Source organism: Delphinus delphis, chromosome 14 (assembly GCF_949987515.2).
Source record: "Delphinus delphis chromosome 14, mDelDel1.2, whole genome shotgun sequence".
Classification (NCBI taxonomy): Eukaryota; Metazoa; Chordata; class Mammalia; order Artiodactyla; family Delphinidae; genus Delphinus; species Delphinus delphis.
This window is the reverse complement of record NC_082696.1, coordinates 79,027,543-79,047,088: the sequence shown is the minus strand read 5'-3', so window position 1 is coordinate 79,047,088 and position 19,546 is coordinate 79,027,543. Positions and strand designations below refer to the sequence as shown.

The 19,546-nt window shown below is 43.1% G+C and overlaps 1 protein-coding gene across 5 annotated transcripts in view; it reads left to right on the top strand.

Annotated features, from left to right (window-relative positions):
- KCNQ5 (potassium voltage-gated channel subfamily Q member 5) overlaps nucleotides 1-19,546 on the top strand; it is a 580,339-nt gene that overhangs the window by 375,544 nt on the left and 185,249 nt on the right. For all 5 annotated transcript variants that reach the window (XM_060030362.1, XM_060030361.1, XM_060030363.1 and 2 more), the window contains exon 2: nucleotides 4,379-4,469. In XM_060030362.1, coding sequence (XP_059886345.1) covers nucleotides 4,379-4,469 — 91 coding nt within the window. The remainder of the gene's footprint in view (nucleotides 1-4,378; nucleotides 4,470-19,546) is intronic.

Genomic DNA, 19,546 nt, shown 5'->3' with positions numbered 1-19,546 from the left:
CTTTTCCTCTCCTGGCTGTTAAGAGCATCACCAGTAACTATGGACAGACACCTCAGACTTCTCAGCACCCCCTCCCTTCCCAGCCTCTACCCCTGAGCCCAAGAGTTACCAAGTCAGGAAGCTCCTGTGTTCACAGCATCCAGTCTGCCTCTGTGTCCTACCATCATTTCTGCCAGTGAGTTCACAACGTTAACCTGGTCACCATCACTCCCAACCCTGCTTCTCAGGTACTCAGAGACATCCTAACACACACGCCTGCCGACTTATTTTCCCGCAGAGCAACTCTGATGATATTAGCTTCCTGTTCAAAAATGTTCAGTGGTTCCCACTGTCTCCTGAACTAAGGACAGACCCTGACTTACCCACCATGGCCCCAGACTCCCAATTCAGCCACCTGTCTCATCCTGTGCTACAGTTAAGCTCGATAACTTTTTGTTCCATGAAACAGGGAGCAAATACTTTACCTCATTCATATTCTGCCGTGTTGCCTTTCTCCTGTGATACCCTCTTTCTGGAATGTGTTTCTCCAGAAACTTCTCTTGTTGAAACCCAACCGTTCTTTCAAAGACCAGCTCCAGCAACACCCATATTTGGAGATTGTCTTGATGTGCTTCCATGATTCCCAACTGAAGAGAACCCCTCCCCACTTTCAGGCACTGGGGCATTTCTCCTAGCACGTCTGTCTCTACCCTTTGTGATGACCCTGTGTGTTCACCTCACACACGGCACTGGTTCCTTACAGGTAGGGGCTGCTTTGATTTACGCTCATCCCTCAGTTGTGCTTGGCATGACATCTTTTGCGGACATGTTTTCAGTGGAACCAAGATGATTCCTATGCAAAAAATGAACTTGCAGGAATGACCTGCCTTACGTTTTTCATGAACCACCAGAGGATAAGCTAGCTAGCAGGTGTTCACTCACTCTACCCTGTTGATTACTTAGTGAATTTTGGTGACACTGTACTTGCACCTGGCCTTCACCCACACGGGTGAATGGCCTCTAGAGTGTCCTTCTCCCCAGCCACCCAGCCATTGTGCTGACCAACTCCTCCTGGGCCTTCAGGTCTCATTTTGGTCCATATGTGCTTCAGGAAGTCTTCCCAAACCCCAAGTTGGGCTTCGTGGACATTCCACCTGTGCAGTCCTATGGAACCCAGAACTTTGAAAGGTGCCACACTTGGTGTCATGCTCTGCTGTCACCATCTTGAAATTCTTAATACTTTTTGAACAAAGGGCCCTCACGTTTTCACTTTGCACTCAACTCCACAAGCGAAGTAACCAGTCCTGCCTAATCCCTCCCCTCTTGCGTGCTCCTGGCGTCCCCTGTACCTTCTCTGTCCTTGGAATCATCACACAGAACTTTAATTTTCTTTTTACATCTGTTTACTACCCTGTATGCCTCAACAGATCCTGAACTCTGAGAAGGCAAGAAAAGAAAATCTTATTTATTGTTATATCCCTGTGGCTCAGCCTGGTATTATATGCTTAATCAATATTTGCTGATTGAACAAGTGGATGAATGGTTGAGGAAAGGAAGGAATTCATTAATGAATGTATTTGTTCATCAAAGCCCCTCAGGCAGCCAGGGCAGTGCAGATATTTGGCTTGCTGTAGTCAGGTGGGTCCTCATAGAAATAACAGAATTCTAGCACAGAAACTACTCTTATCAGAAAGGGGAGGGTAAGATCAGCTCAAGGAAGAAAATGGGCAAAGTAGTGACATGAAGGGAAAAGATTAAGCAACACCCAGCTGTTAATGAAGAAGCCGCTAGCAAAAGGGCTCGTGATGTAGGTCTTTTTGGGTTATTTTGTTTTTGCTTTTTGTTTTTAAATAGGATTTACTTTTTTTTAAATTAATTTATTTATTTAGGGCTGTTTGGGTCTTCGTTTCTGTGCGAGGGCTTTCTCCAATTGTGGCGAGCAGGGGCCACTCTTCATCACGGTGCACGGGCCTCTCACCATCGCAGCCTCTCTTGTTGCGGAGCACAGGCTCCAGACGTGCAGGCTCAGTAGTTGTGGCTCACGGGCCCAGTTGCTCCACGGCATGTGGGATCCTCCCAGACTAGGGCTCGAACCCGTGTCCCCTACATTAGCAGGCAGACTCTCAACCACTGTGCCACCAGGGAAGCCCCTGTAGGTCTGTTTTGAGCAAACACGGAGATCATGAGGCTGCCATTGGGATGCCTTTGGAAGAAGGTGTCTTAGTGACTGAGTCATCCCCTGCTTGCTTCTCTGAATGTTTTCTGCTGAAGCTGGACTCAGGAGGCGTCTACAGATAACAGCCCCTCACTGGAGGCAAACATCTGTCACTCTTTACTTGTTGCCACGTCATCCTCCAAACTCCCTCAGTGATCCCTGGATTTCACTTTCTCGTGAGTAGTTCCGGGGTCTGTAGGTGCGCTGGAATTTGATGTCTAGTTTACAATTCCCAGTCTGCTAGGGCCAATTTAAAATATAGTCCAAACAATCCTGAATCATCAGGTACATGAGACAAAAGTATGATGAGTTGTTATTAACTCACGTACCAGGTTTTCTCCCTAGTAGAGTCCTTCCTCCTGAAGGCTTCTGCTGTTCAGAATAACCACCTCCCTCTCAGTTGGAAGAGATAGAGAAGTACGCCCAGAAGTCTTGCTGAGCCAAGAACATCACTGCCGTCCTCCTCTGTGCTCCTCAGCGACACCATGTGGCAACTCAAGGACAACAGTGCTTGAACCCCTCTTCGTGCCAAGCAGCCAGGGATGAGTCACAATATGTTCTTAATTCTCAGTTTCCATATCTGCAAAATGGGAACAATGAGATTTCTACTGCATACATTTGAGAGGATAATGTGGATAGTGCATGTGAAAGGGGCTTAGCTCAGTATCTCGCTTATACGAAACCTCCGAATGTGAGTAATTATCAGCATACCCACTTCGGGTTCTGTGCTGAAATAGATATAAAGAAATAAGGAATACATGGTATCAATCAGGAGTCAGCAAACTTTCCTCTAAAGGCCAGAGAGTAAATATTTCAGTCTTGTGCTTAGAGCACGAGTCTCAGTTCTGCAGTTCTTGTGTGAGCGCAGCCATAGGGAATACACGGGTGAATGGGTGTGGCTGTGTGCCAATAAAACTTTATTGGTCTTGGGCTTCCCTGGTGGCGCAGTGGTTGAGAGTCCGCCTGCCGATGCTGGGGACGCGGGTTCGTGCCCCGGTCCGGGAAGATCCCACATGCCGCGGAAGAGCTGGGCCCGTGAGCCATGGCCGCTGAGCCTGCGCGTCCGGAGCCTATGCTCCGCAACGGGAGAGGCCACAACGGTGAGAGGCCCGCGTACCAAAAAAAAAAAAAAAAAAAAAAAACCACTTTATTGGCCAGATTTGTCCCCGGGCCATAAGTCACCAATCCCTGGCTATCAGCCCTTGGTGGTAGAAAGACGTGCAGATTCATCAGGGCAGGTCAAGAGGAGGCAGAGGCCAGCTGTACTAAAGAACACAGAGCTGATGTTTTACAGGAGGTTGTAGAGTAAAAGGTGAGATGGGTACAATGTGAGTAAAAGTAAGAAATGTGACTTTTAGGGAAAATAGCTCAGATATTGGGATTTTTTTTTTTTTTTTTGAATTCCAGGATAAGTAACTTCAACTTTAAAACTGAGCCTGCCCTTTTTATTAGACGTTTACTTTGGGAACTCGGCTCCACCCCCCCACCGGACTCCAGAAGTTCCGTATTTCTAGAAATAAAAATGTCTGTAGATGGACTAGTAGAAAATGCTCTCTGTCACTGCAGCACAAGTAGGGCTGGGGGCATTTCTCTAGGGGTTTGACCGGAAGGGAATGGAAAGCACATGGGTAGCAGAGGAAGTCATTTTCTATTCTTATTATTACTATAAAGAAATGGCAGATGAGAAACCAGGAGCAACATTAGACTCTGAAAAGGAGCCAGTGGCTTAGTAAGCACTTAGAACCCTTGACAGTTCACCAAAGCTGCCGAACGGGGGCATGAGTCTGCTCCTTTGACAGGAGAGCAGCTACCACTTATGGTCCCGAACAGGAGAACAAAACACATCTGGGCCTTTCAGGACCCCTGCTTGGAAAAGCCCTTTATAGGAAATTTGCAGATTCTTAGCTGTGGACATTTAAGTACAGCACGCAACACACACGCATACATACACATGCACACACACATTCATCCTTCTCATCAGTAAAGTTGCAAAGGAGCCCCATTTGCACTGGACATCACATTGTATTTTGATATTCAAAATGGCTAGTCCCTTTTAGGTCTGTTATGATTTAATCAGTGCCAATTCAAATGGATCTGGTGCTTTAGCCATTAGAAATAAGAACTTAAGTCTGTCATGCTAAGGCAAGTTTCTCATCAAATTTCTCTTTTTCTGTTGTTTTACAGTTTTCTCCTTGTCTTTGGTTGCTTGATTTTGTCAGTGTTTTCCACCATCCCCGAGCACACAAAGTTGGCCTCAAGTTGCCTCTTGATTCTGGTAAGTGAAACATATGAACAAAATTGTACATAAAGTTTACATAATACAAGAATTGTCTATAATATTTATGCAATGCATTTTGTCCCATGAAAAGCTATCTCTAGAAAAAAGAGAGCTTCTGTGAAGTGTAAAAGTTTCAAAGGTCACTGAAACATTTGCCTGCCGTTTTAACCTTTAGTCAATCCCCAAGAATACATAGAAATATTCTAGATTGCTGTTATTCTAGATTGCAGTATCATGTGTTATAGTTGCATCGTAAGTAGAAGGCAATACTTGGAAGCAGGTTTAATTATGTTTCTCTATGGTAATAAATTACAAGAAGAATCAGCATCTCTGAGATCTCTTACAATATTGCTAAAAGTTACAGGGTAGAGAGTGTTTTCCAATAACCACAATTTAGCAGTAACTATGTATAGTCGGCCAAGAACCATGAGCATATGGCAGGCACCTCCTAAGAAAACAGAAGGCTTCATGCTCTTTTCAGCCAGCAGACTGCATTATGAATTTTGCTGCTAATGAAGTTACCTGGTGAGAAGTTCTGCAGTTTGCTCTGTTTCCATTATGCTGTCAATCCTCAACCACAGAGAATTGCTCAGTTCATTTTAAAATGGAAAAATACCCCAAGATATTTTAGTCTGAATTATTCTGGGCCTTTTAAACTCTTATACTTTCTATTACAACTGAACTATAGCGCTGTATACTCAAATCACATCTGATTGAAAGTTTGGTTCATTTACATCCATTTTGACCCACTCACTCGGTCCCAAAAATCAAACTTGACAGTCTCAGGACTGTCTGAATGAACTATAAATTGGAACAACTCACTTTTTTCCATAAAACCTGCTTGACTAGAGAGGAAAAGAGAGAACGAGTGGGTGGGGTAAGATGGCCATGTGCCTTAATAAATAGAAATTGGTTATGCACAGCAGCGAGCATTTAACACAAGAAAAGTATTCTTACCTTGAAGGTGGGAAGTGAAGGATGTGAGCCCGTACAACCTGGGCAGCTGCTCTTTCCCCTGTGCTCGCAGAGGCTGGTTTGTGCTTAGAGTGCCAAGACTTCATCAAGTCTCTACCCTGAGACAGGGAGAAATCACTTTTGAACCTGGAACAAATCTGTCCCAATTCCTCTCCATACAAATCGTGCCCAGCGGTATATTGCTAATGTCAAGGTTACTATGTTAAAACCCAAGATAGAAAACAGATAGACCGAAGAGCCCACTGGGGATTTGTTCCATTTACAAGGTTCCATTCGGGTAGCAAGTGGGCTTTTAGCCTCATGCACCCCTTTGATAACAACAAATGGTCTGAGCCAAGGTCTAAGGCAGAGCTGGCTTTGGGGTACATATACAGAACTACAGCTAGGAATTTTAGATCGAAAATATAAATCTGATTTTTAGACCTGGGAGCATGAAAAACTGGATTTACTGCATGACCAATGGTATATATTATGAGTAAATCAAGCATTAAGAATCTTGTAAAAAGGTTTCTTTTATAACCAGGTCAAGAATCCAAAATATGAGGTTTACATCCTCCAAATCTCTGAAATATAAATTCAGTCACTGCTAATGAGTTTCTAAATAATCCAGAGAAACTCACATTATTCAAAAGCCAACAGCTGGTTAATATCATGATTTTTAAAACTTCCTGAGCAGTGGACAACTGACCAGAGTTCAGTAACTAGAGTGCATGTGAGCAGATAAAAATGTAGACGTTTTACACATCGCTCATCTTTTTTATTTTGCCAGCTTTATTGAGATATAATTGACATACGATATTGTGAAATTTAAAGTGTGTAACGTGACAATTTTATATACATACGTATTGCAAAATGACTACCACAGTGAAGTTAGTTAACAGTTCATCACCTCACATGGTTGCCATTGTGTGTGTGGTGTGGGTGTGTGCATGTGTGTGTGGTGTGTGTGCGTGTGTGTGGTGAGAACTCCTAAGATCTACTCTTTTAGCAAAATGGTCAAGTGGACAGTTCAGTACTGTTAGCTATAGGCACCATGCTGCACATTAGATCCTCAGAACTCATTTGTCTTATAACTGGGAGCTTGTACACTTTGACCACCTTCACCCATTTCCTCCACCCACACCTGCACAACCACCAATCTACTGTGTTTCTGCGAGTTCAGGGGTCCCACATAAGTGAAATCATACAGTATTTGTCTTTCGCTGTCTCACTTATTTCACTAAACATAATGCCCTCAAGAGCCATCCATGTTGTCACAAATGGCTAGATTTTGTTCTTTTTATGGCTGAATATTATTCCAATGTGTGTGTGATATATATATCACATCACATCTTCTTTACCCCTTCATCTGTCAGTGGATGCTTAGATTGTCTCCATGTCTTATCTACTGTAATAGTGCTGCTGTGAACATAGGCATGCATGCAGCTTTTCGAATTATAGTTTTCTAGGGATGTTTGCCCAGGAGTGGGATCGCAGGATCATATGGTAGTTTTATTTTTTATATTTTGAGGAACCTCCATACTGTTCTCCATAGTGGCTGCACCAATTTACATTCCCACGAACAGTTTAGGAGGGTTCCCTTTTCTCCACATTCTGGCCAACACTTCTCTCTCACTTTTTAATAATAGCCATTCTAACAGGTGTGAGGTGATATCTTATTGTGGTACTGATTTGCGTTTCCCTGATGATTAGTGATGTTGAGTTCTTTTCATATACCTGTTGGCCATCTGTAAGTCTTCTTTTACCCCTCAGTCTTTTTTTTTTCCTCTAATGCCCTTGTTTTTAATCAGGTCTATTGAGATACAATTTACATAGAATAAGCATCATCCATTTTAAGTGTATAGTTTCATGAGTTTTGAGAAACACATATTGTCATGTGTATTAGTTTCTTAGGGCTACTGAAACAAAAGTACCACTGTATATATCATATATATTTCATATATGTCATATATATGATAATTATATACATCATTATGTTGAGTGAAAGAATTAGATATCATAGAGATAGTCTTGTGTTTGGCTTCTTTTACTCAACATAATAATTTTGATATTTATTTGTATATTTTTTAATTGAAGTATAGTTGATTTGCAAGGTTGTGTTAGTTTCAGGTGTGCAGCAAAATGATTCAGAGATATATATATATGTATATACTTTTTCATTATGGTTTATTATAGGATATTGAGTATAGTTCCCTGTGCTATACAGTAGGACCTTGTTGTTTATCTATTTTATATATAGTAGTATGTATAGGTTAATCTCAAACTCCTAATTTATCCCTCACCCCTCCTTCCCCGTTGGTAGCCATCAGTTTGTTTTTCTGTGTCTGTGAGTTTGTTTCTGTTTTGTAAATAAGTTCATTTGTATCATTTCTTAGATTTCACATATAAGCGCTATCATATGTTTCTTGTCTTTTTCTGGTTTACTTCACTTAATATGATAATCTCTAGGTCCATCCATGTTGCTGCTAATGGCATTATTTCATTCTTTTTTATGGCTGAGTAATATCCCATTGTATATATGTACCACATCTTCTTTATCCATTCATCTGTTGATGGACATTTAGGTTGCTTCCATGTCTTGGCTATTGTGTATAGTGCTGCTGTGAACATTGGGTGCATGTGTCTTTTCAAAATAGAGTTTTCTCCGGATATATGCCCAGGAGTGGGATTGCTGGATCATATGGTAGCTCTATTTTTAGTTTTTTAAGGAACCTCCATAAATTGGCAGTACCAATTTACATTCCTACCAACAATGTAGGAGTATCCCTCGTCTTGAATGCCTTTAGATTTAGCAAAGTAGAAACCAGTCCTTTTATGCAAGTGAGGCCTTTGTATTAAGCAGTGTAGTAAGTGCTGCAGATGGATGGTCTCTGAAAGCCGTTGCTACATGGCTTTCTGTAGGGGAGAGTTTGCGTATCCTCCTATTTTTGTGCTATAGTGATAAATTGTCGAGGTGTATGTTTTAAACCAAAGTGTAATCTTAAAACCTACCTAAAAATATTTGGACTGTGTTGCGGGTCTAAGGTTTTACTGATGTTACTCTTTTCATCAGTGTTTTCTCCAAAGACTGTTGTGTTTTATTTGGACAAAAAAAGATCAAGTATAGCCTTTGTTTTTTTTCTTTTTCTTATTTAGTAATAAACTGGAAAAGCATGTGTATTTTAATTCTTTTCACTATCAGTTCATATAGTTAATTATAAAAGTTCAGTCAGTTGTAGTTGTCAGTTACTGGAAAAAGCCAAGAGAAATCTTAATTATTTAGGGACTGTTGTATTTATTCTTTTACCATGTGTTTTTGAAACAGTTAATCTGATATCAAAGTCTGTCTATCCTCTGAATTTAACCAAACAGAATACATAGAACACAATTCTGACCCTCATTGTCTTTAGTTCCCAAGATGAAGCATATCTAAAGAATTGCCATCCAATAGTAATAGGAATGGCTTTTAAATGTCTGCAGCAATTTACAGTAAAGTCACTTTTGGTCACAAATACAGCACAGGTGTAAATTTTGAAGACTTATGTGTAAATCACATATCACAGTTGCATATGTTTTCATAAGTCTGTCCATTTGGAGTTTTTTTTAAACATTTTAGAAGATATTCCCACATTCTAACTCATTCTGTTTCTGGCAAGTAGAAGACACCCACGCTTCCGACAGGGAGCGCCTTTAGGCAGACCGGCCCCTGGACAAGCTTCCAGCGTACTCACCTCCTTGACACTCGCGCTTTCCACTTGTTTCCTTGAGCGCACCAGCATGTTAGGGGCAGGTGCCTCCTCACCTCCTGGGGTTCCCACGGAGTCCTCCGCTTTCTGTCCCCCACCCCAAGGGGAGACTCTCATCGTTCTCATCCAGAACTGCACTCCCCCTGCTAGTGAGTTCAGGAAACCACTTCTCTGTGTCTTGGTTTTCTCATCTGTTAAAAGTGGGTAGTAATATCTGCTACTTCATAAAGTTGTGAGGATTAAATCCCAGTGCTTAGCCCTGGGCTCAGCACAGAGAATGCATCAAATATTACAGTCACTGGCTCTTCCATATACAGTGGAACCTAATGGGGGCACAAGGGCAGTGAACCGGGGGTATTTGAAAAGGCTGCATTTGAGATCATATCGTACTTTTGTAATAGAAAATAAGTATCTCACCACAAACACTGTAAATTACGGCAGCTCTTCACACAGGCATGTCCATCTAACCAGAAGTGACTCACTGGCACACATTCAGTGCATGGCTCATGTGCACAATAACCTCTTATGTTGGGTGAATAAGGAAACAGATTTCTACTCTTGTAGTTTTCTGGTAAATGCATCTGATGACCATGCTCATGGCTTTCAAAGCTCTTCCCTCAGTGTTAGCTGGCTGGGTGGAGCCCTGCTGAGGGATAGCCCAGGATCTAACAGAGCGGCTTGCTCAGCTCACTCTGGGCACAGAATTTATGAACTCGAGAGGACAATGCAAAGCCGTGTGCCCAAGTGCCAGGGACAGTGAAAAGCTGGTGTTGATTTCCTAGGTTTTGTAAATTCTTCAGAACTGTAAGGGAACTAGCATTTTTTTAAGTACCTTTCACGTATCAGACTCCTTGATTTCTTATTAAAACAAAAGAAACCAAAAAAACCTTGCTATGTAAGTATTATTCCTCCCATTTTACCGTACCACGTTGTACAAGAGCCAGGCTGCGTCCCAGGCCTGGCTGCCGCCTCGCACCCTCCTGTGCCTCAGTTGAGCCCGATGGGTCTCCCCAGTGTGTTTCCAGGGCTCAGGGAAGCTCTGCCGGCTGAGGCTTCCTTGTGGTTCTGTATATGCCAAGTGATGCCCACGACCCTCTCATTTGGATTGTTAGTTTCTTTTTTCTTACAGAGTCCATCTACAAAGTTATCACAAATGGGTGTATCCCTTCACACCACTAGCAGTTCTTTGTATCAACAATTCCAGGGCTTCCCTGGTGGCGCAGTGGTTGGGAGTCCGCCTGCCTATGCAGGGGACGCGGGTTCGTGCCCCGGTCCGGGAAGATCCCACGTGCCGCGGAGCGGCTGGGCCCGTGAGCCATGGCCGCTGAGCCTGCGCGTCCGGAGCTTGTGCTCCGCAACGGGAGAGGCCACAGCAGTGAGAGGCCCGTGTACCCCGCCCCCGCAAAACAAAAATTCCAAATCTGATTTTGTAAACAATCAACAGCCCGATCTGTGGGGTAAACAGTCCCAGCTTGCTTTGTGCAGGTGAGCTGAGCACCGTGCTGGTGAAGGGAGTGCTCCTAGCTCCAGTTAAACTATTGTGGAAAGTTTTGTTTCGGTTTGTTTTGATTTCATGAGCCTGAGGTTATATGTTTCTGCATTTCATATCCCACCTTCTTAACAGCAGTGCTGTTTTGGAGTGCATTTCCTTTGTATTGGATGTCTTCTTGTCTTCCAGATTAATTTTAAAGTATTCATTTTGGCCTTTAAATGTAGATTGTCCAACATGATGATTTGTACATATTTCCAGTGACAAATCTTCACCTGATGACTTCTCCTCTTAATGAAAATGATGTATAGCATTTGCAAAATTTTCACCGAAGGTCATTTCTAAAATTGCCCGCCCACAAGCAGTAAAAGGAATGTCGTTATCAGTTTTAGCAAGAAGAGAGTATCTCAGCGTGTTTGCTCCCCTGCCCTGCTGTGTTAGAAGGGCTCCCAACCACAAGTGGATTGTGCTAAACATCTGGACGAGACTCAAACACATGGTCAGAGATCCAGGTTTTCCCAAAAATCTTAGCTGTTTGGCACCTTCTGAATAGAGTTTATGCATATTTGCTGGTTTTGCTTCGTGTAGCAAAGCAAACATGGGTTTGCTGTTTCTGTGCACAATGAATCAGTTCCTGAAATGTGTACAAATCCAACTTAGGCAAATCTAATTATATCTTCAATGCACTAGTGTAGCTTACTATTTAAAGAAAATCTGTAGTGCATTCTTTTGTTAAGTGTAGAGTCCCCCCTGAAAAGCTAATAACTACATAATTAATATGTGTTCCATGTGTTTTCTTTTTCTAATATGCTTACACGCGGGGTTTTGTGTTCTTTTTTTTTTTAATTGCTGTACACTACCTATTATGTCACACGGTATTGAAGAATTAGACAGGTTGTTAACCATTTCCCATCTGTCAGTATTGGCAGAGTGGGGAATCAGCCACAGACACATTTACCCATCCTTGCAAAGTAGAAAGGCTTGCGCATAAAATTATATGGATTTGATGTAGAAGATTACATGAGATCTTTACGTTTAAAGCTCTGGCATGAACATCGTAAGACAGGATAACAGAATGTCAGGACAAGGTTCCGTTCGAGGGTCTTCAGTCTTCCATGGGTAGGAGATGTGAAGTGATCAGAACTGAGGAATGAGCAGTGCTCCTGTCTCTTCATCACACCCCTGTAATTTCCTGCAGAAAGCACTCACAATATCCCAACCAACACTGAAAACTGCCGTTATTTTCCTTTGCTTGTCTTTCATCAAGGCAAATGCAAATAAACTTTAAAATGATTCATGGAGGCTAACGACCCTCATCAATCTGCTGATGACTGAAAAGAAGATGCAGGAGCAGTTTGCACTACACTGAATCTTAACCGAGGGATAATAATATAGTAGGGAAGTTGCTCTGTGAAAAGTACTTCAGATTCAGAGGGAAGAGTTGTTCAAGTTGAAGATAATGGAATTATGCCTGAACAAGACGATGTCTCTATCCACAAGTAAGGAAGCGAAGAACTTCCGCACTTCTGATGTGAGCACCGGTGTCTCACCAGGTGGTCCAGTGTGTGTCACAAAACCGCTCTGCACGGTTCTGTGTCAGGACATGATGAGCAGCCCTCAGCCAGGCCCACACTGACGCTGACCCACTGTGCCCTTTGATGCCACAAAGGCATATTCAGCCGAGAGGGAAAGAGAGCGACAAGGTGGTTGCTAGAAAATGATAGAGTCCAAGAGGGGTTGCAGCAGAAGGAAGACCGCCCTTCCCTTACCACCTTTCCACGTTTAAGTAATTTCCACCGTTTGAAACCTGCTCAGGCACCTGCTTCTGCCTGGAATGAACTGGCTCTTCCCTCGGCTTCCCTCAGCAGCAGCCGCTTGACGGTGAATCTCCTCCTTTCTTCATTTACTCCACAGCATTTTGGTGGCTCCCAGTGTCCGTGAGGCTTTTGGGGGGAAGCTGAGGATACGGCAATGAGCAAAGCAGGCAAAACTCTGTCGTGGTGGAACGCACATTTGTGTTGGGAAGACATAGAGTAAACAAATGAACCAGTCAAGTGTTAAAAATAAAAGTAAAGCAGGAAGGGGCTTCCCTGGTGGCGCAGTAGTTGGGAGTCCGCCTGCCGATGCAGGGGACGCAGGTTTGTGCCCCGGTCTGGGAAGATCCCACATGCCGCGGAGCGGCTGGGCCCGTGAGCCATGGCCGCTGAGCCTGCGCGTCCGGAGCCTGTGCTCCGCAACGGGAGAGGCCACAACAGTGAGAGGCCCGCGTACCGCAAAAAAAAAAAAAAAAAAAAAAGTAAAACAGGAAAAAGGAATAGATAACTGGGTGTTTCCATCGTGTGTTCAGAGAGGTCCACCGGATAGCGTAGCTCCTAGCAGAGACTTCAGTGAGGTGGGGCAAACCGCCGTGCAGCGATTAGAGGAAAGAACGTACCAGGCAGATGGAGCATCCAGGGTAAAAGCCTCGGAAGGGCCAGAGGACCAGGATGATGGAGGGAGAGGAAGCCAGAGGGGGCGGAGGAAAGTGAGGCATGGCTCGGACTGTACAGCTCTGGAGCACAGGATCCAAAGCTGACTCAGCAACAGCACTTCGTACAGTGGGAGCTGGTGGCAAATTACCAAGAAATTTGATGAAAGAAGACGGCAAGACGGCCAGTGGTTTAATTGCACAGCATTAGTATTGAAATGTTCACAGTATCACAGATATGGCACTAAAATTAAGCCCCAATGCAGTGCCTGACTTAGAATGGACCGGAGTAGGGAGTCACTGGTGCAGCCCTCAGGGGGCAGTCGATGTCATTCCCCCTCTCCTAATTCCCCGGGCTCCGGGCCTTAATTCGCTGCAGTTTTAACTCAATTTATATGAAGTGCCTCCTACCTTCCAGCCCCTGTGCCGGGGACTGGAGCCCCAGATATGAGTAAGGCACTGTCCTGCCCTGGAAGCAGATCTAGAGCACATTCCTGTCTACAGGCTCTGACACAGAAAAAAATGAAAAGCCTTGAAATCATGCGTTTATAGAGAATAAATTATGAAATTAGGAGGTGAAAGAAAAATGGGTTAGTTTGACATTTTAATTCCCACTTTAACATATATGGACAGAGAGAATAAACCTACCTCAAGTCATTGATTTCTCATGAAAACTATGGATAAGATTACCAAAATCTATTTTCAATATAGGTACTACTGATCATGCTTATATAGGGAATTTGGGGTTGGAACTATATAAAGGCAAAGCTGGAAGTGATGGGTGGCCCCCTGTTCCTGTGCAGGCCTGTGTCACCCTCAGATGTCAAATACTGGGTTGGAATATGGGGGTCCCTGTTCCCCTGCAGGCCTACCTCATGCTCAGATATTGAATATTGGGTTGGAATATGGGGGGCCCTGTTCCCCTGCAGGCCTACCTCATGCTCAGATATTGAATATTGGGTTGGAATGTGGGGGTCCCTGTTCCCCTGCAGGCCTACCCCATGCTCAGATATTGAATATTGAGTTGGAATATGGGGGGCCCTGTTCCCCTGCAGGCCTACCTCATGCTCAGATATCGAATATTGGGTTGGAATGTGGGGGTCCCTGTTCCCCATGCAGGCCTATATCAGGGGTCACGATTAAGGTGAAAAGACACATCATACTTCTGCAAAGTAGAGAAAAAATTGCCAAGCTGTAAATGGCAGCTTGACAAACAACATTACAGGCTGGATTCCAGGAGAGTGCTGCAGGCCTGGCTTCCTCTGGGGCTGGAAATCATAGTGAACCCACAGAACACACTGGGAAATGGAGAACAGAATGGAGACTTGCGAGTGTGGCCGGCCCTCCAGCTGCGGCTAGGAGACCACAGGTGTGTCGGTGCTGCAAGACCTGCGCATCCGGAGAAACCCTGGACAGCCCCCTCCGGAAACAGAGCAGCGTCAACCGAGACACCCTAGGGTGAGGCCGGGAGTGGAGGAGCGCCAGCCCCGGGTGTGCAGGCAGGAGGGGGGACTCACTCTGGCCCCCACTGCCCACCCCAACTCTCCTGAACTTCACTTCCTTAAATCAGGTGGCATCAAGTACAAATCGACATCAAGTGCAGCCTTCAAAGAAAAGAACAATCCCAGCCTGGCCAGAGGGCGTCCTGCACGGTGCGGGGAGTGGGGGGAGGGGGGGCGTCCTGCCTCTTTGGCCTCTTTGACTTCATGGATGATGCTAATAATGGGCGAACATGTGACGTGATGACACACCTGTGAATCTGATGGGGGCTGCAGGGTTCTGCCCCACTTGGCCAACCCATCTGCGTGTCTCCTGCAAGCTGCTTCCTGGGTCACTCGCTGGCTTTGCCCTGGGGTCCCCCACAGTGGAGCTTGCATGCTCAGGGTCACTGTAGCCGGGCAGGGATGGGCATCCCATCGCTCAGGCAGGCAAGTGTGTGACCAGGTTGGGAAGCTTGTCTGCTTGTAGAGCCCAGGAAAGAGCTCCGGGCTGCGGTCAGAAAGAGGAAACATCAGAGGGGACGTTCAGAGGACAAGTGCTTCCTCGAGTCCCCTCTGCAGCCTGAAGGATATCTTTTACCTTGAGCTGCTCATCGATTCATTCATTCATTTATTCACTCATCGAATATTCGCTAAGCACCTATCAGGGATGCTGTGAGCCAGAGGCCCTGCCCACAATACACACCAGCTGTACACTGACACTCATACCTTCCCTATCCCTGTCTGTCATAGTTCCTCAAAACCATTTTTCTACTTAAGTCAGGTGGAGAATTTCTGAGTATTATGCAAATGCAATTTGTTCTCTTTCTTCACAATTCCGTAATGCAAATTGCCTCATATGTGATGCTCAATTGGGTAATGATGTCAACGTAACAGGGAAGTGAAAGATGATTTTTCCCAAACGGCAGCGACTGAGCGTAAAGCACATCCGCCTGGCTGAACGCAGCAAGCCTGAAGGTGCGCACACCGCCATGGCGCCTTCTTTATTTTGGAAACTCACTCTGCCTTGCAAGTGCCTATGGGACGATTCTTCCCAACCTGTGCAAACGACACAAATGTAAAGCGATACATCTTTAGCACCACTGTATTTTGTGCAAACTGCTCCTCTCTACCTGTGACGTGTGATGCGGGGCCCTTGTCTCCAAACCCAGCGGCCTGCACCCTCCCAACACACCCCATCAGGCTCTCTCCACATTGATGTAGGTGACGGCCAAGATTGCTGAAGCAGCTCCCTGTTAGAACTCAACATCTCTTTTTAACTGTACTAATATCTTATTAGGATTGTTGTTTATGTTTGGTTTCTGTTTAGAAAGTTCCATAGGCTCAGAGTGGTTTGCCCTAACTCTATTTCTCTATTTTTATCATAAGCCCTGATCTTTTTACTGAGCAATCTTACCTAAAACCTGGCTTTTTATCGATGCATTTATTTATTTATTTTTAATTGAAGTAGAGTTGATTTACAATGTTGTGTTAGTTTCAAGTGTACAGCAAAGTGATTCAGATAGATAGATATTCTTCATATTCTTTTCCATTATGGTTTATTATAGGATATTGAATATAGTTCCTTGTGCTATACAGTAGGAACTTGATATTTATCTATTTTATATATAGTAGTTTGTGTCTGTTAATCCCAAATTCCCAATTTATCCCTTGCCCCTTTTCCCCTTTGTAACCATAAGTTTGTTTTCTGTCTGTGAGTCTGTTTCTGTTTTGTAAATAAGTTCATTTGTATCATTTTTCACATTCCACATATAAGTGATATCATATGGTATTTGTCTTTCTCTTTCTGACTTACTTCACCTAGTATGTTAATCTCTAGGTCCACCCATGTTGCTGCAAATGGCATTATTTCATTCTTTTTATGGCTGAGTAATACTCCATTGTATATATGTACCACATCTTCTTTATCCGTACATCTGTTGATGGACATTTAGGTTGTTTCCATGTCTTGGCTATTGTATGTAAACAGTGCTGCTATAAACATTGGGATGCATGTATCTTTTTGAATTATAGTTTTCTCCAAATATAGGCCCAGAGTGGGATTGCAAGATCATATGGTAACTCTACTTTTTAGTTTTTTTAAGGAACCTTCATCCTGTTTCCACAGTAGCTGCACTAATTTACATTCTCACCAACAGTGTAGGGGGGTTGCCTTTTCTCCACACCCTCTCCAGCATTTCATCAATGCATTTCTTGCACTGTGGTAGGAAAGCTGGTATAAGTGGGTTCGAGTTTATCCATTCTGCCAGTTCAGAAGCACATGCTGCATTCTGCTCGATAATATGGGCTTTTCAAGTGAAAGGCATCAGAGCATCCTTAGGTCATAAGGATGACATGGGACGTGTCATTCTTAGGTCAAATAAATCAGGGATAAAAACCTGTGTCAGATGATGGTTTAGTGTATTCTTCATCCAAATTTTTCTACTCTCCTTTTTATCAAGCTATGTTAAAGAAATCTTTAAGCCTTACAAACCTTACATCCTTAGGTCATAAGGATGACATGGGAGGTGTCATTCTTAGGTCAAATAAATCAGGGATAAAAACCTGTGTCAGATGATGGTTTAGTGTATTCTTCATCCAAATTTTTCTACTCTCCTTTTTATCAAGCTATGTTAAAGAAATCTTTAAGCCTTACAAACCTATTCATCAAAGGTTCAAAATTTTTTTAATTAGCCAAAATTTTAATAAAGGAAACTTTTATGCAGTTTAGATAGAAAAATAATGTTGCTGCAGGTTGAAACAAATTTTAAGACTGTTATAATAGAGCAAATTGAGAATATTTTATTTAAAATATAAGTTGATTTAATAATCGTAAACTTCATTTTTCACCTTAACTCTATGAATTTTGACATCTTCTCAGTACATAAAATCTGTAACATTTGGATTACTCTGTCTTTTCCTGCTTTTAACTTAAAGTAAAATTCCAAATAATTTTCAGACTTAGAAGATGCAGTTCTTAACCTTGCCGCACACAGCCTTCTCACATCTCTCTGGTGCTTCCTGTTTCTCTAGGCTTATTTCTGCACCAGTTTCCCTTAAAGGTGCCCACACAGGTAGCAATGGGTGTATGCATACCTGTGTGCACATGTGTACCCACACACTCACATACTCACAGTCACACTTTACACTACAGCAGTAGCAAACCATTCACACTTTCCAGGAACACTGCCTCTGTGTTTTCACAAATGGTAATTCTTCTATTTGAAAGCCTGGCACTACCACTTCCCTTCACCACCGTGGTAATTCTTACTCGTTTGTTAAGTCTCATGCCCCCTCTCCCTGGAAGTTTTCACCGACCCCCAGGAGCTGTTACACTCCCTTCCTCTGTGTTCTGGGGTCCAGCACAGCTCCCAGGGGGTGGTCTGTAGCAATGGGTGGTTGATAACAGTGTTCACCGTGTTCCAGTATGATCGTTGATTTCCAAACATTTTATTTCTGCTAGACTGAAAACTATCTAAGAATCGGAACTACATGTTAGTGGTCTCTGTATTTCCTGGTTTGTACCACACTGCCTAGCAAGCAGTGGACGCTCAAAAGACGTGCAAAATAAACTAAATGACCCAGCCCCCCAATCCAAAGTAACCCAATCCAGTTACGTACTCCACATGCAGTCTTGTTTTTTCAGCTCTGTGGCATTATCACGGTTTTATTTATTTTTTTGCATACTTGTGACTTTTTCATTATTGGTTTCTGTCCCCAGAATGCAGACTCCTTAAGAGTGGGCCTTGTTCTATTCACCACTCCCACCCCAATGTCTGGAACAAAACAGGTACTCAATGCCTGGGAGAACAGAGGTGCAAAATAAAGCTATCAACTGTGCAAAACGAATGACTAGATGCAGATATTAGCGTATAAATTCAGTGCTTGCATAGAGACATTAAGGTACTCTGGCTCCAATCAGTCTTTTAATTTTAGCAGTATAAAATTCCAAAACCAATTTTTCATCCTTTGGAAGATCTGTAAAGGCAAGTATAATCAAGTGGTGTCGAGGCCAAGTTTCAAGATCTAAAATAAAATGACTATTTGCTAACTTTTGCCTCTTTTTTTCCCCCACTCGTCCTCGTTTTCTCCTGAGCTTCAACTACCCTTCTGAATCTGGGATCATCAAATATTTATGTTATTAAAGCAAATACTCTTACCTAATATCAAAGCAGGCTGATCATTAACATAAAACGTGAGTTTGTAGCCAACATTAAAAATGAATAGGATCCATTGTATATATGTGCCACATCTTCTTTATCCATTCATCCGATGATGGACACTTAGGTTGTTTCCATCTCTGGGCTATTGTAAATAGAGCTGCAATGAACATTTTGGTACATGACTCTTTTTGAATTATGGTTTTCTCAGGGTATATGCCCAGTAGTGGGATTGCTGGGTCATATGGTAGTTCTATTTGTAGCTTTTTAAGGAACCTCCATACTGTTCTCCACAGTGGCTGTATCAATTTACATTCCCACCAACAGTGTAAGAGGGTTCCCTTTTCTCCACACCCTCTCCAGCATTTATTGTTTCTAGATTTTTTGATGATGGCCATTCTGACTGGTGTGAGATGATATCTCATTGTAGTTTTGATTTGCATTTCTCTAATGATTAGTGATGTTGAGCATTCTTTCATGTGTTTGTTGGCACTCTGTATATCTTCTTTGGAGAAATGTCTATTTAGGTCTTCTGCCCATTTTTGGATTGGGTTGTTTGTTTTTCTGTTATTAAGCTGCATGAGCTGCTTATAAATATTACTCAGCCATAAAAAGAGACGAAATTGAGCTATTTGTAATGAGGTGGGTAGACCTAGAGTCTGTCATACAGAGTGAAGTAAGTCAGAAAGAGAGAGACAAATACCGTATGCTAACACATATATATGGAATTAAAAAAAAAAAAAAATGTCATGAAAAACCTAGGGGTGAAACAGGAATAAA